A 25,900-nucleotide genomic window follows, 5' to 3' on the forward strand; every position below is an offset into this window, starting at 1 on the left:
TACAATTACAAGGCTTGTTGGTATTTCACGCCACTGTTATTTTTTTGTGCAAACATCTACAAAAAACATGTTTTCAGTAGTTTTTAATAGTTCACTTAAAGATTTTGAAACCACAATAGAAATCAGAAACAGCTTAAAACTCAAATGATTAATCGTAACAGTGGTTACAGAAAACTACAAATTAACCGGCGCACAATCAACTCGCACAGGGAAGCATTATTAGAGTGCCGGCGTATAAGTGAGTGCAAAAAGCTATGGGACGGGACAGAACAGCACAGCCTTCAGAGGTCCAGGAAATGAGCAAAAACTCTCAGGGGTTTTGAAGAAAGGCTAGTACGTGTGTGTGTGTTTTTTTTTAAAGTTTACATTTTTGTGATGGGGAGTGGAGGAGGGGTGAAAGAATCATTCGCACAACTCAATTAAATAACACACCCCAACCCCCCCCAAAAAATAAACCACACAGGTGTATGTGTCGGCAGACCAAAAGATGGGTGGCCCTCCCCTTTAAAGGGGGGGATTAATGACGTGTCAGTTGAGCGAGGGGGGAGAATCCGATTAAATCCCCGAATCAATCGCCATTTTATTAAAAACCCTCCTCGGACTCGTGAGCGGCGCCCGGAGCATCGAAAGGGAGACGGCGAGCCCGGGGGCGGCAAGTCCTCGGTACTGAATGGCTCTCCGTGCGGGGTTAGATTAGCGGCCTGGTGCCTGGTCCCCGCCCCGCCCCCCGGGGCCGTTATCTCAGCCCGGGGAGGGGGAGCAAGACAATAAACCGCGGCGCTGCGGCCCGGCCCGACCCGACCCGACCCAACCTTACCTTACTAATCAGATTATTGATGTTGTCGTGAGCCGACCTCCCGAGGGAGAGGGACCAGCCCCGACCCACCCACCACACCATCCATCCGCCCGGTCTGCGCCGACCCGCCCGTCCCTATCCATCCGCCCAGTCTGCGCCGACCCCACCGCCATCCATCCGCCCGGTCTGCGCCGACCCGCCCCCATCCATCCCCGGTTCGCCCTCTGCCCGTTATTTTTTTCAATCTGTAATTTTATTGCGGGCGGCTCCTTCCCATCCTGACATTTTGAAGTGAGCCCGGAGCGCCGCCCGTCCCCTCTCCCTCCCAGGTGTGTGAGTCTCCCCCTCCCGCCCCCCGCTGTCTCTTCCCCTCCCGCTCCCTCCTCTTGCGGTCGAGGAGACGCTGCGTGTGTGGGGTTTTTTTTGACAGGCGACTAGCGGCTGATTTTTTTTCTACGTTTTTGCTATTTTATTTTGTTTCATTGACATCCTCCTCCTCTTTTTTGCATATATAAATTATTAATTGCAAAGTGAGAGAGGGGGAAGAGGAAGAAGATTACATCGAGAAAATGTCGGGCCAGACGATCACGGACCGTATCGCGGCCGCTCAGTACAGTGTCACCGGCTCCGCTGTCGCCAGAGCCGTCTGCAAAGCCACGACCCACGAGGTGATGGGACCCAAAAAGAAGCACCTGGACTGTAAGAGACTTCACCTTCATGTCTTGTAGCCGACCGAGGTCCCCATCTAGCACTCGCCCTTTTTTAAAATGTATATATCAGTATTAATCGCAAATGATGCATTTAACTTGTCTAAATGCGGATCCGTGCTAATCATTCGCTTTTTACTTGCCAACATTTAGCTGTTGTTTCCTGATATTTAACATTTAGCTGCTGTTTTGTGATGTAATTCTATCAACATGTATTTGTGCTGCTAAACTGCTTTTATTCGCTCATATTCCTGGTATTTGTGTGTGCTCTTTGCTGGTGCTTCCATTTATCCCAGGCATTCACTGGTATTCCTGGCTCTGTGTTTTATTTGCTTTTCTCCACTCACTGGTATTTCTGTTGGTTGTAATGGAGTCCAAGCTTGCAAAAAAAAAAGGGTTGTATTCATAGCTCTGCAACCAGGAGCTAACTGTGGTGATAATGTAGCACCAGTGCCAGAAGTATAATAAATATTTTACTAGCAGAATTGCTGAGGAAGTCTGGTGTTTTAATTTTTTAAACCTTACAAATAAAAATGCGTTTTCTGAATTTGATATACCGGACAAATGATCAGATATTGCAGGTAAATGTGTTCGTCATATGCAAGAAAGGAGGATTTAGGTTGTAATCCTATATTAAGTGTGTAGGTTGTGTAGGTTTCAGTAGGGTTGAGATTCTTCTCGTTTCTTGGAAATGGTATTGAAAGATTTTATAATGTCCGATTTTATAACGGGTTGCAGTATAGTGGGCTCTATAAATATTTAGACGCATCAGCACTTTTTAGAGGGGAGGAGCAGGGGCGGGTTCAAAATTATTTCTTAAAAATTGCAGCTATAGTCTGAATGGTGCAGTTCACTGAGCATCAATGATTCTGATGTGGCAGTGATCCTTCCTACCCTGCCCCCACTCCTCTCCCTGCATTGCTAATCCCTCTGGATATTGCTGTTTAACTACTTGCTTTTTGCTCTAAAATTAGTGTAGTTAGATTATTCCAGTGATTAATACTGTGAAAATAGTATAATCAAAATAGTTAACAATTCTGTAGTATTATTTCTCGTGGGATATTGCTATCCTTTCCTAACGTTGCATTAGACTAGTCAGTGTAGTTACATTTGACTGGAGGAGACCGTGATGATGAACTTCAAATGGTAATTTTATTGTATAATATAAATAATTCAATTCAATTTAAATAAAAATGTCTAAACAATCCCCACAATTACATGATTTACATCTATTTCTGAAATGAAAGCAGTATGTCCTTGGTTATCTAAGGCTTCCTTCAGAAATCAATGCCACATGGGTAATTTCCTTCAGATGCAGTGCTGATAGAAGTGGTTAAGGGTGTGAATTTCTCCTGATATTGACACAATTCTGCAGGCAAATTATACATTTTCAGTTGAATATTATGGATTTAGAAATCGCTGTAAAAATTACACTTTCTGTTAACTAGTTAAGCCAGTGGTTTTTTTGATCTTTAAAAACATCTAGTTAAGTAAATTGCTTTTATTTTCTTTTGTGGGCCACCATTTTAAAAACCTGCTGATTTTGTATTTTAGTAACAGCATTGCAGAGCTTATGCAGTAATGTACATGCAGGTTAGAGAAAATATATATTGTGCAACTCCGGGGTTTCTTCACTTTTTTTCTTGAAGGTGCAAACTTGTTTGATTCTAGGGCTACTAGCTGCTCTCGTACTTTGACCACATTTCACATGGACTTGAGAAAGGGAACGCTGGCAGGCTATTTGACTTTGGGGGAGGGTGGCGGTATTGAAATGCAGCCAAATGTTGTCGTAGCTTAATGTTCATACATGCACACTTTTCAGCAGAGATCACTGGATAGCCATCAGTAGTGGGAACACCTGATTACTTTTTTCCCCCCTTCCCTACCCCAAGAGTGCTGACTGCAATTTGAGTACCTGTGCTGCCACTCTGGCTGAGATCAACCATCTCAGTGCACAGCTTGAACTTGGAGCCTTCTTGGTCTGTTTGACTCAGTTCTGCATTGCAAAGTGCACTTAGCTACTGAGCCATTGCAAACTTCATAGGATTTCTTCAACTAAACTGTATCTCTGAAAACATAAATTCAATTTCTACATATTTACAGTAGGTTTATAAATTAGAAACTTTTTTTTGTTAGGTGATGCATACTATACAGGGTATAACAAATTTTATACCAACATGTGCGTATTTAGGCTTTTAGCATCTTGAATCTATATAAAAGCACCTCATACAGCCCTTCGTATAAAGGAGGAGCACAAAGAGATGCTCAAATTTCAGCAGTGCCCTCAGCAATGCAGCAAAGGTAATTGGGTGTGAGAAGATAGAGTTACTCCTGGATCAATTTAGAACATATATTTTATAATGGTTTCAAAAATTAGTACACAATCCATAAAGTTACTGATGTATGGAAGTGGATTGCAAAGTAGTAATCCAATCCAGGGGTTCAGATGTTGTCTGTAAACTGCAAGAACTGGTGCCTCTTTGCTACTGGTTCACAGTGGAAAATTTCCGAGATTTCATGGAACCTATTTTGATCAACCCGTAACATCATGTGAACAAGACTGTTCTGATTTTGACATACCCCAGTCATTATCAAGGATGCTTACTTCAGTATTTAAAAGCTAGTGCCCTTAATCTTTCATTCACATAATGTCTAAGTCATTAATAGTTTCAGGTGTGCCATGCCTTGCTAGCCAGTTGTGCAACTACATACAGTGCTTTTTTTTCCAATTTAGTAATGCATTCATTTTCAAAGTTGTCTGTGTGGCAGGGGGGAGTGGGGGGGAAACCCTTGCAAAATTAACATTGCTGATCGGTCACTATTGCAACTACTATCTATCCAAACAAAAATGTTATCACAAGTGTCTTTTATAGAAACATAGAAGATAGGAGCAGGAGTAGGCCATTCGGCCCTTCGAGCCTGCTCCGCCATTCAGCGAGATCATGGCTGATCATCCAAACCCTAGCACCCGGTCCCTACACCAACAGCCATCCCACCCAAGCCCTATCCCCGTAACAGTAAGGGTCAATTTTTTTTTTAAATCATGGACAATCAACCTAACCCGCACATTATGATACAACAGCAGAAATAATGTGCTAAGTAAAATGAGTGAGTAATGTACAGAAATCTTAAATTCTCTCTCTCTCACCGCCACCCCCCCCCCCCCCCCCCCAACCAATGACTCTAAGCTCTCCCTTGGACCCTTTTAATATCTCCCTCTTGGACCCTTTTTGGCCTAAGGAACAGGAGTAGAAAACTTGTGCAATAAAGTAAGTGAAAGCCATTAATTATGCAGACAGCACTTTAAGGCACAAAGTAAATTAGAGCCATGTATCCAAATTTGCTGACCGCACTAAGTTAGGTGCCACAGTAAGTAGTGTAGATGGGAGCAGAAAGTTGCAAAGGGACAGAGTATTTTCTAAATGGCGAGTAGCTAGGAACTGTGGATGAGCAGAGAGATTTAGGGGTCCATGTATGGAAATCACTTAAACTAGTGGACAGGTACAAAAAATAATTAGAAAGGCTAATGGGAATGTTAACCTTCATCTCAAGGGGGCTGGAATACAAAGGGGTGGCAGTTATGCCACAGTTGTATAAAGCTGTAGTTAGACCTCCTGGAGTACAGCGTTCAGTTCTGGGTACAGCATCTGGGGAAGGATATATTGATTGACCTTGGAGGGGTTGCAGTGCTGATTCACCAGAATGATAAAAGGGTTAAATTATGAGGACCGGGTTGCCCATTTTCAAATCGATTAGTAATCACAGACCCCCCCCCCCCCCATCTAAATGATAATACTGTAAATTCCTCAATGTGAAAGTGCTGCATGTAAAGTGTTTTAATACTTTTAAGAAAACAAGTATTTACTTACACATCAGTGAGATGGGTATGCCTGCTTCTCACTGCAGAGTCTGTCTATCCTTGGTGTGATGTTTGACAATTTATTTAAAGCTGCACCTGCTGTTCACTTTCCTACTTGTTAAATTAATTTTAAGTACTGTCCTACAAACTAGTGCTCATCTTCACATTTTAATTACGAACCTTTTTAAAAAAAAAAGTCATTTGAAATTAGCAAAAGCCTCCATTTTAATTCAATGCTAAAGAAGTGAAATTTAAAAAGAACTCGAGACAAAAGAAAAATACCTACAGCTGCTTGAGTGATTGGGATGGTCTGCTTCACACCCGTCCACTGACATCCACATCAAACAAATTATTCCCAGCAGGTCAGGCACAAGTTCTTGCATTTCCAGCTCTCGGCCAATCCACAACCTGCCATCTCCAGCCAGTGACGTGCAAACCGAAACTTCCCCCCACCCAGCACAAACAAAGAACAGCCAGGCCACCTGACTTTCCGGCACACAAATCAATGCTGCAGAAACTGGATTTCAGCTCGATTTGGCCCAGTGGCGGTCTCAACTCACTGACATTAATGATCCAAGATTATTCATGCACTGTTTTGGGAAAAGTTCACGCAACGACTAAAAACCTTCCAGCAGACTGTACAAAGCCAGCAGAAGACTCGCGGCGAACGATGGTGACTCACCCTTGGTTGAAGTTTAAAACTTAACAACTCCCGACAAAACTTCTCGGCCACCCTTCACCGCATTACTAGTCAGCCAACCTCCGCTCTCCTACAGACACCAATGAGGTCATTGGAAGCAGAGATTTTTTTATTCATTCATGGGATGTGGGCGTTGCTGGCGAGGCCAGCATTTATTGCCCATCCCTAATTGCCCTTGAGAAGGTGGTGGTGAGCTGTGTTCTTGAACCGCTGCAGCCCATGAGGTGAAGATACTCCCACAGTGCTGTTACTCCCACAGTGCTGTTAGGGAGTTCAAGGATTTTGATCCAGCGACCATGAAGGAATGGCGATATATTTCCAAGTCAGGATAATATGTGACTTGGAGGGGAACTTGGTGGTGGCGCCTGCTGCCCTTGTCCTTCTAGGTGGTAGAGGCCGTTTGGGAGGTGCTTTCGGAGAAGCTGCAGTGCATCTCGTAGATGGGGCAGATACGGTGAACTGGTGGTGCAGGGAGTGAATGTTTAAGGTGGTGGATGGGGTGCCAATCAAGTGGGCTGCTTTGTCCTGGATGGTGTCGAGCTTCTTGAGTGTTGCTGGAGCTGCACTCATCCAGGCAAGTGGAGAGTATTCCATCACACTCCTGACTTGTGCCTTGTAGATGGTAGAAAGGCTTTGGATCGTCAGGCGGTGAGTCGCTCGGCGCAGGATACCCAGCCTCTGACCTGCTCTTGTAGCCACAGTATGGTCCAGTTAAGTTTCTGGTCAATGGTGACCCCCAGAATGTTGATGGTGGGGGATTTGTGTTCTCAGCCTTTTTGCTTCTGAGGCCCCAGTCCATGATATAAAAATTCCACAGATCTCCTGTAACACAAGTATTTTTTCTGTATACAAATTAGTTATACAATTAAACATGTATATTTATTATTGTTTTAATTGTATCCCGGCCCATCCCCTGTATTATGGCCCAGTTCAGTACATTTCCCGGGATCTCATGCTGCCCTCCGTGTTCCTGTCGGTCTCGGTTTAATAATCTAAACGGCCTCCTGTGAAGCTGAAAGTAAATGATTGTAGAGCCTGGGATAGGAGCACAGATGGTAAAATAGGGCTGATGAGTGAACATTAAACGGACAGACGGCTCCAATCTCTGCATTCCAGAGCTCGGTCCCGCTCTCTACTGAGTTACAAACTGTTACTGTTACACTTTAAAGTCACTCCCTGTGTTATGTAAAATATTAAGCTGAATACCCGCGCTGTCAGTCGTGTCCTGAATAGAGCGGAGTTCACTCAGTAACCGAGTGCAACCCGGGAAACAACCCTGTTTCTTAGTTACTCACCGATTGGCCTGCACCACCCGTCACGAGGCAAACTGACCTGCCACTGGGAATCCCTGGATTAGCAGCAGGGAGCAACACTGTTCTGCCTGCTATCAACCAAGACTTATTTTGGCGGACCCCCGGTTAAGAACCCGTGATTGGAAGGAATCCGAACGTGAACACACTGGACCCGCCTCCTCCCTGATCCTCACTGGTTCATTTTTACAGTCTGCAATTTTTTAAGAGCTCTTCTCAAACAAATAATTGGTCAATGTTTCGTGGACCCCCCGGAATATTTCCGCGGACCCCAGTTTGAGAACCACTGACCTAAATTAGGCTTATATTCCATTGAGTATAGAAGATTAAGTGGTGATTTAATTGAGGTGTTTAAGGATAGATAGAGAGAAACCATTTCCTCTGGTAGGCGAGTCCAGAACAAGGGGTGCTTAAAATTAGAGTTAGGCTGTTAAGTTAAGGAAGCACTTCTTCACACACACGGTAGTGGAAATCTGGAACTTTCTGCCCCAAAAAGCTGTTGTGACTAGGTCAATTGAAAACTTCAAAACTGAGAATAATAGATTTTTGTTAGGCAAGGATATTCAGGGTTATGGAATCAAGATACAGCTCAGACATAATCTAATTGAATGACTGAAAAGACTCGAGGTACTGAATAGTACTCCTGGTCCTATGTTCCTAAAGTTTCTTATTGTGACACATTGTACTGATGCATGGAAAAAATTCCTGCATTAGTGACACTACATGTAATCTTCAGGTGACCTGTTCAGCAGCAGCTTTCTCTGAAATTGTAAGATTTTCTTTTGAGATTGTAACTCCCAGCATACTTTTGTAATTGAAATGTTTGCTAATCTGTAAGTGTGTGGCTCAGATTTTGATAACTTTTTTTTTAAGTTTATAGGAGTCATGCATACCTTTTTAAACCTTTCTGCTGAGTACTGTCAAGCAAATGCAACCATATGAGGTCAAGTTACCCAGGATTATGCTCATATGTTTCCTGTAAGCCGATTTAGAGAGCATGATTATCGAAGGTCTGGGAATGGGTCATCTGACCTTTTTTTGGAAGTCTGGTTCTGGATAAATTTGCTAGCCAAAAATTCTTATAGGTGAATGCTTATGAATGTGTCAAGTATCATCCCCAAAACTAGTTCGATGTTTCCATTTTTGTTAAAAGTATTTTACTATTACAACAACTTTCTCTTCTGTAGCATCTTTAATGCAATAAACAAAGCCAGCACAGGCCCAGCAGTGGTGAATATTCAAAAATGATGCTGCAATTAATGTTCTTTCCCCTTGACAAACATTCTACAGGAAAGACAGGGAAAATGCCAGAGGATGAAATCACTTCAATGATGAGGATATAATGAGGGGTAAGCAGGCAGTGGAGACTTTATGGGTAGAATTAAGAAATAGGAAAGGATTTAAGACTGTAGTGGGAGTTGTGTATAGCCCTCTGGTAGCAGCTGTGAAGTGCTAGATTGTATAAATACAGAGATTAGACAAGCATGTAGCAAAAGCAGAGTGGTTTTAATGGGGGATTTTAATTTCATATTGATTGGGATAAGCAGACTAGCACGTCAGAAAGGTAGTGAATTTCTTGTGTCCGGGATAGTTTTCTACAACGATATGTCCTAGAGGCAACAAGGGGGCATACCATATTAGATTTAGTTAACAGCCTAACTGTGTGTGAACATTTATCCAACAGCGATCATAAAATGATCAAGTTCAATGTAGCGTTTGAAAGGGAGAAACACAAAACAGCTACTAAGATTCTAGATTTGGGTAAGGCCGACTTCAACGGGATGAGACAGAGACTGTCCACAGTAAACTGGGCAAATCTGTTAACTGGTTAAACATGATCAGTGGGAGATGTTTAAAAAAGAATTTAATGTGATACAGAACCAATTTATGCCCCTCCCGGGGCAAGAGCTCTACTTGCCAATAAAAACAGCCATGGATGACTAAAGAGGTAAGGGACAGTATAAAGCTAAAAGAAAAAGCATACAAAAATAGCACAGATCCTGGCGAATGGGAAAGATACAAAGAACAGCAAAGGGTCACAAAACAGATCGAGCTACAAAAGGGAGTATGAAAGGAAACTTGCAAGGGATATCAAAATCAACACACTTTTTACAATTATATTAGGAAAAAGAGGATAGTCAGGAGCAATGTTGGCCCCTTTAAAAACTGAAAGCGGTGATATTACCAATGGTAAGGAAATGGCGGACGTGTTGAATAATTAATTTGCGTTCGTATTTAGAGGATAGCCTGCCAGAAATCCCAGGGAAACTAAATCAGGGACTGGGACTCAATAAAACTAATGAAAGTAAAATAAAATTAGCATAAGTAAAATAACAGTAATGAAAAAAAATAATGGCACTAAAGAGTGGCAAATCCCCAGGACTCGATGGTTTCCACCCCAGGGTGTTAAAGGAAGTAGGTGAATACATTGCAGATGCCCTAACTATAATCTTCCAAAGTTCTCTCCATTTAGGAACCGTTCCTTTAGATTGGAAAATTGCACATGTCACTCTGCTATTTAAAAATGGTGAGAGGGAAACCAGGGAATTATAGACCAGTTAGCCTAACATCTGTTGTCGGGAAATTGCTAGAGTCTATAATTAAGGATAGGGTGACTGAACACCTCAAATTTTCAGTTGATCAGAGAGCCAGCATCGATTTGTGAAAGGTAGGTCATGTCTGACAAACCTGATTGAATTTTTTTTGCAGAGGTGACTAAAGTCGTGGACGGGGGACTGTCTATGGATGTTATTTATATGGACTTCCAGAAGGCATTTGATAAAGTCCCACATAAGAGACTTAACTAAAGTAGAAGCCCACAGAATTGAGGGCAAATTATTGACCTGGTTAGGAAATTGGCTGAGTGGCAGGAGATAGTAGGGATAATGGGTAGGTACTCAAACTGGCAGGAGGTGACTGGTGATGTCCCACAGGGACCTGTGTTGGTGCCTCAACTAATCACAGGATTTATTAGCGACTTGGATGATGGCATAGAAAGTCATATATCCAAATTTGCCGATGACCCATTGATAGGTGGAATTCAGGGCATTCTGAAGGGGGAGGGTGAACAGTCAGAGGTCGTGGTTCACATTGGGACCAATGACATGGGTAGGAAGAGGGATGAGGTCCTGCAGCAAGAATTTAGGGAGCTAGGTAGCAGATTAAAGAGCAGGACCTCAAAGGTTGTAATCTCTGGATTACTCCTGGTGCCACGTGCTAGTGAGTATAGAAATAGGAGGATAGAGCAGATGAATGCGTGGCTAAAGAGTTGGTGCAGGAGGGAGGGCTTTAGTTTCCTGGATCACTGGGCCTGCTTCTGGGAAAGGTGGGACTTGTACAAGTCGGACGGGTTGCACCTGAACCAGAGCGGGACAAATATCCTTGCGGGGAGGTTTGCTTGCACTGTTCGGGGGGGTTTAAACTAAAATGGCAGGGGGTTGGGAACCTGAGCAGGGAGACAGACGAAAGGGAAACAGGGATAAAAGCAAAAGATAGGAAGGAGAAAAACAAAAGTGGCAGTCAGAGAAATCAACGGTTTAAATCAAATGTGGCCACAGTAAATAATAATTCTAATAGGTCTAAGTGCGTTAAAAAAACAAGCCTGAAGGCTTTCTGTCTTAATGCGAGGAGCATTTGTAATAAGGTGGACGAATTGGCTGCGCAAATAGAGGTAAACGAATATGATTTGGCTGGGATTACGGAAATGTGGCTCAAGGATGGCCAAGACTGGGAACTCAACATCCAGGGGTATTCGATATTCAGGAAAGATAGGCAAAAAGGAAAGGGAGGTGGGGTAGCATTACTGGTTAAAGAAGGGATTAATACAATTGTAATGAAGGATATTAGCTCTGATGATGTGGAATCTGTATGGGTAGAATTGAGAAATACTAAGGGGAAGAAAACATTAGTGGGAGTGGTATATAGACCTCCCAACAGTAAGGCGGAGGTTGGGGATGGCATTAAAAGGGAAATTAAAGAAGCGTGCAATGGGTGACTTTAATCTACATATAGATTGGGCCAACCAAATTAGTAACAATACTGTGGAGGAGGAATTCCTGGAGTGTTTACGGGATGGTTTCCTGGACCAATATGTCGAGGAACCAACCAGAGATCAGGCCATCTTAGACTGGGTATTATGTAACGACAAAGGATTAATTAGCAATCTTGTTTACGAGGCCCCTTGGGTCTGAGCGATCATAATATGATAGAATTCTTCATTAAGATGGAGAATGAAGTAGTTGACTCAGACTAGGGTCCTCAATTTAAATAAAGGAAACTAGGATGGTCTGAGGAGCGAGTTGGGTAGGATTGATTGGGGAATGGCACTCAAAGGGTTGACGGTGGATAGGCAATGGCAAACATTCAAAGACCGAATGGATGAGCTACAGAATTTGTTCATCCCAGTTTGGCATAAAAATAAAACAAAAAAGGTGACTCAACCGTGGCTAACAAGGGAAATTAGGGATAGCATAAGATCCAAGGAGAGGACATATAAATTGGCCAGAAAAAGCAATAATCCTGAGGATTGGGAGCAGTTTAGGATTCAACAAAGGAGGACAAAGGGATTAATTAAAAAAGGGAAAATAGAATGAGAGTAAGCTAGCAGGGAACATAAAAACTGACTGTAAAAGCTTTTATAGACATCTGAAGAGAAAAAGATTGGTGAAGTCAAGCATAGGTCCCTTACAGTCAGAATCAGGGGAATTTATAATGGGAAACAAAGAAATGGCAGACCAACTAAATTCATACTTTGGTTCTGTCTTCACAAAGGAGGACACAAATAACCTCCCAGAGATGCCGGGGAACATAGGGCCTGATGAAAGGGTGGAACTGAAAGAAATCAGTATTTGTAGGGAAATGGTGTTAGGAAAATTGATGGGACTAAAGGCCGATAAATCCCCAGGGCCTGATAATCTACATCCCAGGGTACTTAAGGAAGTGGCCCTGGAAATAGTAGATGCATTGCTGGTCATCTTCCAGAACTCTATAGACTCTGGAACAGTACCCATGGATTGGAGGGTAGCTAATGTTACCCCACTATTCAAAAAAGGTGGTTGAGAAAAAGCAGGGAATTATAGACCGGTAAGCCTGACATCGGTAGTGGGGAAAATGCTAGAATCTATTATAAAAGATGTAATAGCAGAGCACTTGGTAAGCAGTGACATGATTGGACAAAGTCAACATGGATTTACAAAAGGTAAATCATGCTTGACTAATCTACTGGAATTTTTTGAGGATGTAACTGGTAAAATAGATAAGGGAGAACCAGTGGATGTGTATTTGGACTTTCAGAAGGCTTTCGATAAGGTCCCACATAAGAGATTAGCGTGCAAAATTAAGGCACATGGGATTGGGGGCAAGGCATTGACTTGGATAGAGAACTGGTTGGCGGACAGAAAGCAAAGAGTTGGAATGAACGGGTCGTTTTCCGAGTGGCAGGCAGTGACTGGTGGGGTACCGCAAGGATCGGTCCTAGGAGCCCAGCTGTTCACAATATATATTAATGATCTGGACGAGGGAATTGGATGTAATATCTCCAAATTTGCAGATGACACAAAGCTGGGTGGGAGGGTGTCGTGAAACTCCAGTACGATTTGGACAGATTGGGTGATTGGGCAGAAACATGGCAAATGCACTATAATGTGGATAAATGTGAGGTTATCCACTTTGGTGGCAAAAACAGGAAGGCAGATTATTATTTGAATGGCAATAGATTGGGAGAAGGGGAAGTGCAAAGAGACCTGGGTGTTCTTGTGCACCAGTCACTGAAGGTAAGCATGCAGGTGCAGCAGGCGGTTAAGAAGGCAAATGGTATGTTGGCCTTCGTAGCAAGAGGGTTCGAGTACAGGAACAAGGATGTCTTGCTACAGTTGTACAGGGCCTTGGTGAGACCGCACCTTGAGTACTGTGTGCAGTTTTGGTCGCCTTACCTGAGGAAGGACGTTCTTGCCATGGAATGAGTGCAGTGAAGATTCACCAGGCTGATGCCTGGGATGGCAGGAATGACTTATGAGGAGAGATTGTGTCGATTGGGCTTATACTCACTGGAGTTTAGAAGATTGAGAGGGGATCTCATCGAAACGTATAAAATTCTGTCAGGCCTGGACAGACTAGATGCAGGAAGGATGTTTATGATGGCCGGGGAGTCCCGAACCAGGGGTCATAGTCTAAGGATAAGGGGTAAGCCATTTAGGACTGAAATGAGGAGGAATTTCTTCACCCAGAGAGTGGTGAACCTGTGGAATTCTCTGCCACAGAGGGCGGTGGAGGCCAGTTCATTAAATATATTCAAAAAAGAGTTGGATATATTTCTTAAGGCTAAAGGGATCAAGGGATATGGGGAGAAGGCAGGGACAGGGTACTGAATTTGGATGATCAGCCATGATCTCATTGAATGGCGGAGCAGGCTCGAAGGGCCGAATGGCCTACTCCTGCTCCTATCTTCTATGTTTCTATAGGCAGTGTAGATGGAAGCAAAACATTACAAAGGGATATTGATGGATTAAGCGAATGGGCAAAACTGTGGCAAATGGATTTCAATTTAAGTAAATACAGTACGAGGTAATCCACTTTGGACCTAAAAAGGATAGAACACGGTACTTTCTAAATGGTGAAAGGCGCTAATAACAGTGGCTGTCCAAAGAGACTTGGAGGGTCCAGGTACATAGATCATTAAAATGCCATGAACAGGTACAGAAAATAATCAAAAAGCCTAATGGAATGCTGGTCTTTATATCTAGAGGACTAGAATACAAGGGGGTAGAAGTTGTGCTGCAGCTATACAAATCCTGGTTAGACCACAACTGGAGTACTGTGAGCAGTTCTTAAAAACCGCACCTTAGGAAGGATATATTGGACTTGAAGGGAGTGCAGCGTAGGTTTAGCAGAATGATACCTGGACTTCAAGGGTTAAGTTACGAGAAGAGACTACACAAATTAGGGTTGTATTCCCTAGAATTTAGAAGGTTAAGGGGTGATCTAATTGAAGTTTTCAAGATATTAAGGGGAACAGATAGGGTAGATAGAGATATTTCCACTGCTTGGGGATTCTAAGACTAGGGGGCATAGTCTAAAAATTAGAACCAGACCTTTCAGAAATGAAATTAGGAAGAGATTGACCTACAGGAATCTACTGAACAAACTGGAAACTGTTCAACCTCCGTCGCCTCCAGTCCAGATCCATGGTCGTCCCATCCTCTGTCATCGAATTACAGTATGCAGACGACGCTTGCGTCTGCGCACACTCTGAGGTCGAACTCCAAACCATCGTCAACACCTTCACTGTAACATACGAGAGCATGGGCCTTACACTAAACATCCGTAAGACAAAGGTCCTCTACCAACCTGTCCCCGCCACACAGTACTGCTTCCCGATTATCAAAATCCATGATGAGGCCTTGGACAACATGGACCACTTTCCATACCTCGGGAGCCTACTGTCAACAAGGGCAGACGTCGATGACGAAGCCCAACACCGCCTTCAGTGTGCCAGTGCAGTCTTCGGTCGCCTGAGGAAGAGAGTGTTTGAAGACCAGGACCTCAAACCCAGCACCAAGCTCATGGTCTACAGAGCAGTAGTGATACTCGCCGTCCTGTATGCTTCAGAGACATGGACCATGTACAGCAGGCACCTCAAAGCACAGGAGAGGTACCACAAACGCTGCCTCTGCAAGATCCTGGAAATCTATTGGCAGGATAGGCGCACCAACGTCCATGTTCTCGCTCAGGCCAACGTCCCCAGCATCGAAGCTTTGACTACGCTCCAATGGACAGGCCACATCATCCGCATGCCCGATACGAGACTCCCAAAGCAAGCCCTCTACTCGGAGCTCCGACATGGCAAGAGAGCCCCAGGTGGGCAGAGGAAATACTTCAAGGACACCCTCAAAGCCTCCTTGGAAAGAGTGCAACATCCCCACTGACCCCTTGGAATCCCTGGCCCAAGACTGCACAAAGTGGAGGAGAAGCATCTGGAAAAGCGCCAAACACCTCGAGTCTCTTCACCGGGAGCAAGTGGAAGCCAAGCGCAAGGAGCGCACGTCAACCCAAGCACCCCATCCACCCCTTCAACCACCGTCTGCCCCACCTGTGACAGAGACTATAGGTCCCGCATTGGACTCATCAGTCACCCGAGAACTCCTTTTTTAGTGTGGAAGCAAGTCATCCTCGGTTCCGAGGGACTGCAGAAGAAGAAGAAATTAGGAAACACTTATATACACACACAGGGTGGCAGAAGTTTGGAACTCTTCTGCAAACAGCAATTGATGCTTGATCAATTGTTAATTTTAAGTTGGAGATTGATAACTTCCTGTTAACCAAAGTTATTAAGGGATATGGGCCAAAGGCGACTTTATGGAGTTGGGTCGCAGATCAGCCATGATCTCATTGAATGGTGGAACAGGCTCAAGGGGCTGAATGGCCTACTCCTGTTCCTGTGTAATATCTTTTTGGATGAGGGTAAAGCAATACACAATGGCCCAGAAATTCAGGTCTCCACGGGTGAGTACGCACGGGGTACTCGCCCGTAGGCCCAATGGAAGTGCCGGTTTCCTGCATGCACTGCGCATGCGCGGGAAACCGGCACTTCTGTTCCTCTGAACGAAGGGGTTCAGAGGTCGGATGCATGCGCAGGAGGGGCAGCGCGTGCGCATCGAACTTCGGTCTTTTTTACAGATTTTCCCGGGAACGTAAGCCTGCAGAATTTAGAAATGTAAAAAGCAGGCGTAAGGCCTGCTTTTTACAAGGTAAGTGGTGAATTAATTTAAAATTATAACATTTTTTCCCACAGGTTTATTATTTTTAAATACTTTAAAGCAAGGTAAGTTTATTTTTAGCCCCGTTAGAAAATAATTTTTTTTTCAAAAATTTTAATTGTTTAGAAGTTATTTCATGTAATTTATAGTTTAGTTAAAAAATGTGATTTAAAAAAAAATTTATTTGAAGATTTAGTGCTGTTTTGGGGCCGTAGTATTTATAAGTCTTGACAGCATTTCCTGTCAGACTTATGAATGGAGCATTCCCTGCTCCGATTGGCTCCCCATGGCCCACGTGATCCCAGGGGCTGCTTCGAACTAACTGCGCCCCTGGGATACGCAAGCACTGCGCGCCGGCAGCTGGACCAGGCCCTGGATCGGAATTCCACGGGGGCCCACAGCTCAACGGCCGGCGCGCAAGGTAAGTGCAGGTCGGGGGCTTGCACCTGCAGGAAGCCCCCGACCCGAATTTCTGGGCCATTTACTTGCCTTTGTTGGTTTGGAATGCAGCACTTAGAAATTGGACCAGACTGGGTGTGTATTTGTGGAAGAGGAGTTACGACACTAACTTTTTATAATTCAATTTGTACTTGCAGTAAAAATGGAAATAGTCCAGTTTGTGTTGGGAGTTTTAATGGTTTTTGTTGTATCCTTTTTATACAGTTCTTAAAATACAAACTGGCATTTATTTCTCCAAATTTGGACGAACACTGAAAATGGAATGGCAAAAATATTTATTTAAGCAAATATTTATCAAAATAATGTGAATTAATTATCCCAACTTTATGGTTGTTAAAATTTAAATAAGTTAACTTTAACATTTGAGGGATTCTTTCTCCCCCCCCCCCCCTCCCCCCCATGAGATTTAAAATGTGTATATTGAATTGACATGCTTTCTGTTGTACTTTGTTGTGTATAACACATACACTAAGTTTTGTTACAATATCAAGTACTATACTCTATGGGATTGCATGCTAATTTGCCTTGTATAATTTTTTTAAACTTTAATCAACTTATGGTATTTTCATTTCATTCTTTCAATTTTGTAGTATTGTTTCAGTAGACCTACTAGTAACCTTTTAATTCTCCAGCTTTTATTTTAATTTTTAAAAAGTGTATGCTTAGCTATGGCCATCGTCTTTCCCTCTTGTTTTCCTGTTTTTGTTGTCCAAGCCTTCTATTTTAGTATCTCGCTTGTTGTTTGCTGCAACTTAACTTGGTCACGACTTGCAAAACATCACATTTTTAGGTGTCATGTGCATTATTCATGTTTGCACGTGCAGATCATTACTTTTTGAATGCTTTGCATTTATAGCAGCAATAGTTTAACATTGAAAACCTATGACCTAAACTGTGTGGTACAGGAAACTTTCGATTTACCGGCACCTAAATAACCGGAAATCTCGGTTAACTGGCAAAATTCAGGAGTAGGTTCAGGTAAGTTTTATTACTTGCCTTCCTCGATGTGTTGCTGTGCAAGGGTGTGGCTGCAGCTGTTGCTAAGCTACAGAGACGCTTGGAACTTGTGGCCATTGTTCTAAACCTGTTGCTAAGCAACGGTTTGTTGCTTTGTACGGAGCTCTCGGCTCTTTTACTATAGCTTTCGGTTATCTGGAATTTTTGATAAACCGGCGTCCCGTCGGTGCCAGATTAAAAAAAAAAGTTTCCTGTACAACTTTTTTGTATGATATCTTTGAATGTTAAATGAACATTAATATACCAGGATTTAATTGAGAATGACTGACTGAAAAGATGGAGTACTTTTATACTTTTAATGGTGTCTAATTTAGTTCCCTTATTAAGTCATAAGTATATAACTTGCATAAAACTAACGTGACAAAACCATTACTTTGGGCTTTGGTGCTACTGAGAGGGGATTTTGAAGCACCTTGCCACTTATTGTTACAATTTTATTAATCTTCCATACAGGAAGAACTAATAATTACAGAAGACTGAGAACATAGTATGCTAGATTTAGTTTCCCCCCCTTTCCATCTCCCTCCTCCTTTCCCCCCCCCCCCACTCCAGATGGAGACATAAACGATCCCACAACACTATTTGAACAGCAGCAAGGGAGTTCTCCCAGGGTTCTAGTCAACATTTATTGCTCAACCAACATCGCTAAAAAGATATTATCTGGTTATTCATATTGTAATGATATCAGCAAATAGTGATGGTATTTGCCTGTTTGATTATTTATGCCTTACCAGCATATTTGCCTGATTGATTATTTATGCCTGACCAGCAGAGGGCATGTGAGAGACAAGCAGTTTAGTTTAGTTTTGGTTTCGTTTTAGATGGATCTCTAACATGGTGTCTCCTGTAATGCTGTTAACTTAGATGAACAAGCTTTAGATTAAAAGGCATTCTCTTTCATGAATGTGTCGTCATTGAACCCACATACAAATCAATACACATATTACTGTTTGCGGGACATTGCTGTGCTCAAATTAGCTGTAGTGTTTGCTTATATAACACTAGCTGTAAAGCACTTGGAATGTCGTGAGGACACAAAAGAAGCTATAGAAATGCAAGTTCTTTTTTCTCTTTCTCCATTTCTTTCCCTTCCTAAAAAATCATCTTTTCCCCTGAACTGTCATTTTAGGAGTCTCCAAGGATCCATCCTTGGCTCTGTGCTGTTGCTGTTTGCTGACACATCTGCAGACTGTGGGGGGCGGGGGGGGGGGGGTCAGCATCCATATATACAATAACACCCAGCTCTATCTCTCCATCATCTCTCTCAACCCCTCCACTGCCTCTATGATGCTGCTTGTCCAGCATCCAGTCTTGGATGAGCCACAATTTCCTCCCATCTGTACATGGGGAATCATCTTCAGGCCCCGGCACAAACTCTGTACCCTTGCTACAAACTCCTTCCCCCTCTGAGACCACTGTCTTGGGCTGAAGCAAACTGTTGGCAGTATTGGTGTCATATTTGACCCCAAGCTTAAATTCCAAACCCTAATCCTCTCCATCGCAAAGATGGTCTACTTCCATAATATTGCCCGTCTCTGCCCCTACCTCAGCCCAATTGCTGCTGGCCACTTCCAGACTTGATTAATGCTTTCTTAGATAGCCAGCCTCACCTGCTGAACCCTCTAAACTTTAGCTCTTCCAAAACGCCGCTGCCTGTATCCTATCTCGCATCAAGTCTTGCTTGCGCATCACCTGTATCGTCACTGACCTACATTAGTGCTCAATGTCTCAATTTAAAAGTCTAAACCTTGTGTTTAAATCCACCAGGGTCTCCCCCAATTCTAACTCTAACATCCTGCAGCACTACAACCCCCCCTGCCCACCCCCCACTTCCATTTCTATTCCTCTGACTCCAGCCTCTTGTACATCCCCTCCTGCCTGTGCTCCAGCATTAAGGATAATATTTTAACACAGGTGAACAATTTTTGCAATACTGATGGTTAGTTGGAGTGTAAATTTTGAACGATATGGATATAGAGTAATTGAGTTCAAAATTGTTTGAGGTTGAAAGTTCTTTTTCAAAAAAATTCAAGACACCAGCTTTTGTTAGAAAGCTTGTTTTTTTTAAAATCGATCCAGAGAAATTATTTACCTATTAGAGATTTCTTTTTAAACTGCATTATTGAATATTTATAAAGTTGTTATTTTCACTGAGAACAATCGGTGTCTACAAACAAATCACCACATCAGTCTATTATATCTTGGTGAAATCAGTTTATGATTTGCCATTCCAGTGAGGTACAACAGAAACTCAAATCACAAAACAATATTTGAGTAAGAGTATACTAAACCTATTTGGGTCTCCACCTTGAAGGTTTTCCACTTAGTCAATATCAGTTCCCATTTTGTTCCTGTTTTCCCACCAATTTTTCTGCCATCTTTTCTTTGCCTCTTTCCCCCCTGACCCCAGCCTTCCCCCTTCACCCTATGAAGGTGTTGATTCCTTGCTAGAATACTGTTTCACTTGCTTTGTAGTACCTTACTCAAGTGGCCATTCTTTTGGGAGTCTAGGCAGTGGTGGAGGATGGGATGATCTCACAGCTAAAATTGATCCTAACCTCAGTGGATCATAATATACACTTCCAGAAGGGATTGTTGGATAGCAATTTGGAATGACAATCTTGGCCAACTTTCCCTTCCTTAACTTGGGCACTGAGGCCAACTGAAGAACCTGACTGCTGCATGTCTGAGTGGCTAACTTAGCACAGATTGGTCAATGACCTTCTGAGTATGTAAGGTTGTTGTCCACTGTTAATTTGCTTAGCCATCAGGGAGTCCTATGTGTTACCATTTCTAAAGGAATTGAATCATTTGAAAATTGGGAATTACTGGCCTGGAATTTGCGCAACTTCGGGATTTGGAGCGGGCTCGTGCGGAAATCCTGAAGTTGTGGTCTGACATTGACCGCTCTGAAACAGACGGCGCAGTGCCCCTCCCACAGAGCCAGCAATCTGTGTAATCAGCCAAATCGGGAAAACTGACACAAACTTCGGCTCTTCCGCAGTATATACTCTGTTCAATTCCCCACTAAAAGTTCGACCCAAAGGGATTAGGTGCAACTGGGGTTTTAACAGCGTTATTACTGCTAAACAAATGTTAAGAGCCTGGAAAACTCATTTTAATTTTGTGCAGTGTGAATTTTGTCCATTTTAATAATTGCAATTTTTAAGCAACTTTTCAAAATGATTTTTAAAGTTTGTCCCCCTTTATTTCAAGTTTGCCTTTTTCCCCATGTGAGCCCCAAGCTTTGTCTTGCTCGCTCTAACATTTTTAAAAAGTTAGAATTTTAAGAGCTTGTTCACTGAGAATTCTGCATTTTGATTGGCTGCTTAGACAGCCTGTTGACTTCACAGCAGTTCGCACAAGGGATCCCCATTATACATCATTGATTTGAATTGGAAGGTTGGAAAACACGTAGTTCTCAACATGGGGATCGAGAGATCCTTGTGCGAAGCGTATTTCGGGGCCAGCAACGATCGCCTTTGCTCCGCTGCTGACTGCAAATTCCGGGCCACGAAATCCAAAAGCTGGTAGTTCAGCTGTTCTGCTGTATGTTCATCTTACTCCATTGTTAAATTGTCCAGTTCCTCTATCATCAGTACTGAATGTGCAAAAACTACTTCGACAAAATGACAAATGATGTTAGATCCTGAAAATTCTTAAATTTTTTTAAATAGGGAAACTAATAATGGTCAATTATATTTTTAAAAATTACTCTAATACCAAACTACAACTATTCTGATCAAAGTCTCTGTTCTGCTAAGCTTTTATGGCTCTGCAAGCTTCTGTTTTTTTAAAAATCGGTATGACCAGAAATATTGTTTTGTATACATTAGAACTGCAATGTTGTAATATATGGCGCCGTAAAAGTAGCAGGTTCTTGGGAATTTGATGAATAGTGACATTTACCGTTCAAAAGAGAGCCTGGGTACAGAGTATAATGCATGTTATTGAACTGCTGATTTTGCAGTCTTTTTCCAGAGAATTAAGTTACAAGAACTTTTTTGTTATTGACCTACAAATGGTATAAGTTTCACACTGCATTGCAATTGATTTTAATCAGACTCTGCCTTGATTGTGAGGGCTTGGCATTCCAATCTCCAGGTTGTACCTGCAGGATTTACCTAACCAGGATCCTTGCTTGTCGGTTCAGCGTAGATTCTTTGAGCCATTAATTTTCACCAAGGGGGACCTCTTTGGTTGGGCTCAGTGTTCCTTGCGTCTCAACCTAAATGTACAATACAGAAGAAACCTTGCTATTTTAGGATATGGACAGAGAAGGTCATATTAGTGGTACCTACTGTCAAATATTCCCATGTTACTGAGAATATAACTTCTCCCTTTGATTGATGATACAATCTGCTACGCACACATCTTCCAAGAATTTGTTGTTTAATGGCCGGCTTGGGATTGGGAACTCTTCTGTCCCCCTCCCTCCCCATGCATGGTATTTTCCAATCAGTAATTACTTTCAAAGTGTAGTTATTGCTTTGTGGACAAACAATGCAGGCAGTTTGCACACCAAGGTCTCCCAAACGGCAAATGAGGGAAATGACCAATTGGTCTATTTTTTGGTGGTTAAGGGAAGGATTTTGGCCAGGATGACTCCCTTTTCTAATTCGGCTCGTGCTGTAGAATCTTTTACTTGAACAGGCAGACCTTTGGTTTTAATGTCTCATTTCAAAGATGTTACCTTTGACACTGCAGCACTCGCTGTCAGCCTAGATTATATGCTCAAATCCTAGAATGGGAGTTCAGAGCTGACAATCAGATTATGTACTCAACTCTTGGATTTTCACTAACACTTGTTGAAATAATGCAACATCCGATTATGGTTCTCTTGAGAAACTGCACAGTTGTTCACAGCCACATAGCTTTTTGTTTGTCTCTTCATGCAGTGATATATAGAGATTGTATATTCAAACCCAGGTTAGTATACTTGCCCTTGCTTCTGGACACTGCATTCAGAAAGCAGTTGAGGTCTAAGATTAAAGAAACAAAATTGGCCAGATCCATAGCATTAAATTGCCTATAGCTTCTGTTAATTGGAATTAAATTGACCTTTACATGCCACCATGATTTCTGGTATGGGAATTGGAAAAATGTACATTTGTGCATTTAGTAGGTGCTGCTTTTTATGCTCCAAACTTCTGTTATGTCCTGATACAATGTGAAAAATGGAATTATTCTATATCCAGAATCTGAAATCATGCAGAATAGTCCAAAATTGAATAATAAAAATCTGCTTTACAAATTAGCAGGCAGACAACTACAATGTGGTAGTAGTATGCTATGGTCGGAACTAAGCGATCCCACAATCAACAGATCAGATAAAAGCTCTGCAGTCCTGCCACATCCAGTCGTGAATGGTGGTGGACCATTAAAGAACTAACGGGGGGAGGAGGAGGCTCCATGAATATCTCCATCCTCAATGATGGTGGAGCCCAGCACGTGAGTGCAAAAGACAAAGCTGAAGTGTTAGCAACCATCTTCAGCCAGAAGTACCGAGTGGATGATCCATATCAGCCTCCTCCTGAGGAAGCCAGTCTTCAGCCAATTCGATTCACTCCATGTGATATCAAGAAACAGCTGAGCGGACTGGATACAGCCAAAGCTGTGGGCCCCGACAACATCCTGGCTGTCGTGCTGAAGACTTGTGCTCCAGAACAAGCAGCGCCTCTAGCCAAGCTGTTCCAGTACAGCTATAACACTGTCATCTATCCAACAATGTGGAAAACTGCCCAAGTATGTCCTATCCACAAAAAGCATGATGAATCCAATCCGGCCAATTACCGTCCCATCAGTTTACTCTCAATCATCAGCAAAGTGATGGAAGGTGTCGTTGACAGTGCTATCAAGCAGCACTTACTCACCAATAACCTGCTCACTGATGCCCAGTTTGGGTTCCGCCAAGACCACGCGGCTCCAGACCTCATTACAGCCTTGGTCCAAACGTGGACAAAAGAGCTGAATTCCAGAGGTGAGGTGAGAGTGACTGCCCTTGACATCAAGGCAGCATTTGACCAAGGAGCCTTAGTGAAACTAGTCAATCTGAATCGGGGGGATGGGGGTGGGGGGGAACTCCCACTGGTTGAAGTCATACCTAGCACAAAGGAAGATGGTTGCGGTGGTTGGAGGTCAATCATCACAGCCCCAGGACATCGCTGCAGGAGTTCCTCAAGGCAGTGTCTTAGGCCCAACCATCTTCAGCTGCTTCATCAATGACCTTCCCTCCATCATAGTCAGAAGTGGGGATGTTCGCAGTGTTCAGTGCCATTTGCAACTCCTCAGATAATGCAGCAGTCCATGCCAGCATGCAGCAAGACCTGGACGACATTCAAGCTTGGGCTGATAATTGGCAGGTAACATTTGTGCCACACAAGTGCCAGGCAATGACCATCTCCAACAAGTGAGCTTTTAACCACCGCCCCTTGACATTCAATGGCATTACCATTGCTGAATCCCCCACCCACCATCAATATCCTGGGGGTCACTATTGACCAGAAACTTAACTGGACCAGCCACATAAATACTGTGGCAACAAGAGCAGATCAGAGGCTGGTTATTCTGCGGTGAGTGTCTCACCTCCTGACTCCCAAAAGTCTTTCCATCATCTACAAGGCACAATTCAGGAGTGTGATGGAATACTCTCCACTTGCCTGGATGAATGCAGCTCCAACAACACTCAAGAAGCTCGACACCATCCAGGACAAAGCAGCCCGCTTGATTGGCACCCCATCCACCACCTTAAACATTCACTTCCTTCACCACCAGTGCACCGTGGCTGCAGTGTGTACCATCTACAAGATGCACTGCAGCAACTCGCCAAGACTTCTTCGGCAGCACCTCCCAAACCCGCGACCTCTACCACCTAGAAGGACAAAGGTAGCAGGCGCATGGGAACACCACCACCTCCAAGTCGCACACCATCCTGACTTGGAAGTATATCATCATTCCTTCATCGTTGCTGGGTCAAAATCCTGGAACTCCCTCCCTAACAGCACTGTGGGAGTACCTTCACCACATGGACTGCAGCGGTTCAAGAAGGCGACTCACCACCACCACCTTCTCGAGGGCAATTAGGGATGGGCAATGAATGCTGGCCTTGCCAGCGATGCCCACATCCCATGAACAGTTTTTAAAAAATAAAAAAAAGTGTTTTTTTTTTTTTAAGAGCAACAAAGCTAGGTGGAGCAGGAGATATTTGTACTGAAGCAGATATCCAAAAATTACTCGTTTACTCAGAGCACAGAAATACTTGGAGAAATTGTAGTGGGGTATTAGTGGGCACATTGCAAAAATATCACAACCTAATACATCCTCTTCTTGGGCAGTCCCTAGGAACCGAGGATGACTTGATTCCACACTAAAAATGAGTTCTCGGGTGACTGAGTCCAATGCGGGACCTACACCCAGGTTTTGCTTCCTGGGACACTGGCACCAGTACTGGGGCAGGAGGGAGCTGTTCTGTTGGGACGGGCTTCACTTGGCCAGTGCTGGGACTAGAGTCCTGGCGGATCATATAACTAGGGCTGTAGAGAGGACTTTAAACTAACTAGTGGGGGGGAGGTTCCTAGAGAGCAAATAATAAAAATGACAACAGAGAAGGTCATAGACTTAGGTAGCAGTGGGGAAATTAAAAACCAGAGCGTGTCAGGAAGGGGCAGAAGGTATGGAGTAAAAGGTAAAGTAATAAAAAGGGCAAAAGCAGGAACTAAGTGTCACAAAACATCTTTGAAAGTTCTCTATCTGAATGCACGTAGCATTCGTAACAAAATAGACGAGTTAATGGCACAAATAACTACATATGGGTATGATTTTGTGGCCATTACAGAAACATGGCTGCAGGGTGACAATGCCTGGGAATTAAACATACCAGGTTATTTAACGATCAGGAAGGACAGGCAGGAAGGAAGGGGAGGTGGGGTGGCTATGTTAATAAAGGAAGGAATCACTGTAATACAGAGAAATGATATTGGGTCAAAAGATCATGATAATGAAACAGTTTGGGTGGAGGTAAGGAATAATAAGGGGAAAAAAACACTAGTGGGCGTAGTCTATAGGCCTCCGAACAGTGGCAACTCTGTTGGACGGAGTATCAATCAGGAAATAGTTGAGGCTTGTAATAAGGGAACATCTATAATTATGGGGGATTTCAACTATCATTAATTGGACAAATCAAATTTGGCAGGGCTGCCTTGAGGATGAGTTCCTTGGGTGTATTAGGGATGGGTTTCTTGAGCAGTATGTAACTGAACCGACCAGGGGGCAAGCAACCTTAGATCTGGTCCTGTGTAAC

General features: G+C 43.2%; 1 protein-coding gene across 26 annotated transcripts in view; it reads left to right on the plus strand.

Moving 5' to 3' along the window:
* Nucleotides 1-204: 204 nt before the first annotated feature.
* Nucleotides 205-25,900, plus strand: part of snap91a (synaptosome associated protein 91a) — a 312,251-nt gene continuing 286,555 nt past the window's right edge. For 8 of the 26 annotated variants that reach the window (XM_085997465.1, XM_085997473.1, XM_085997466.1 and 5 more), the window contains exons 1-2: nt 208-333; nt 1,328-1,495. In XM_085997465.1, the coding sequence (XP_085853591.1) occupies nt 333; nt 1,328-1,495 (169 nt within the window). In that variant the 5' untranslated portion in view covers nt 208-332. Of the gene's footprint in view, nt 344-446; nt 664-1,327; nt 1,496-25,900 lie in introns of those variants that run through there. The other 18 variants (XM_085997457.1, XM_085997462.1, XM_085997470.1 and 15 more) reach the window with 8 other exon arrangements.

The sequence above is a fragment of the Somniosus microcephalus genome, chromosome 9 (assembly GCF_052327205.1).
Source record: "Somniosus microcephalus isolate GS21.2 chromosome 9, FLI_Smic_1.0, whole genome shotgun sequence".
Classification (NCBI taxonomy): Eukaryota; Metazoa; Chordata; class Chondrichthyes; order Squaliformes; family Somniosidae; genus Somniosus; species Somniosus microcephalus.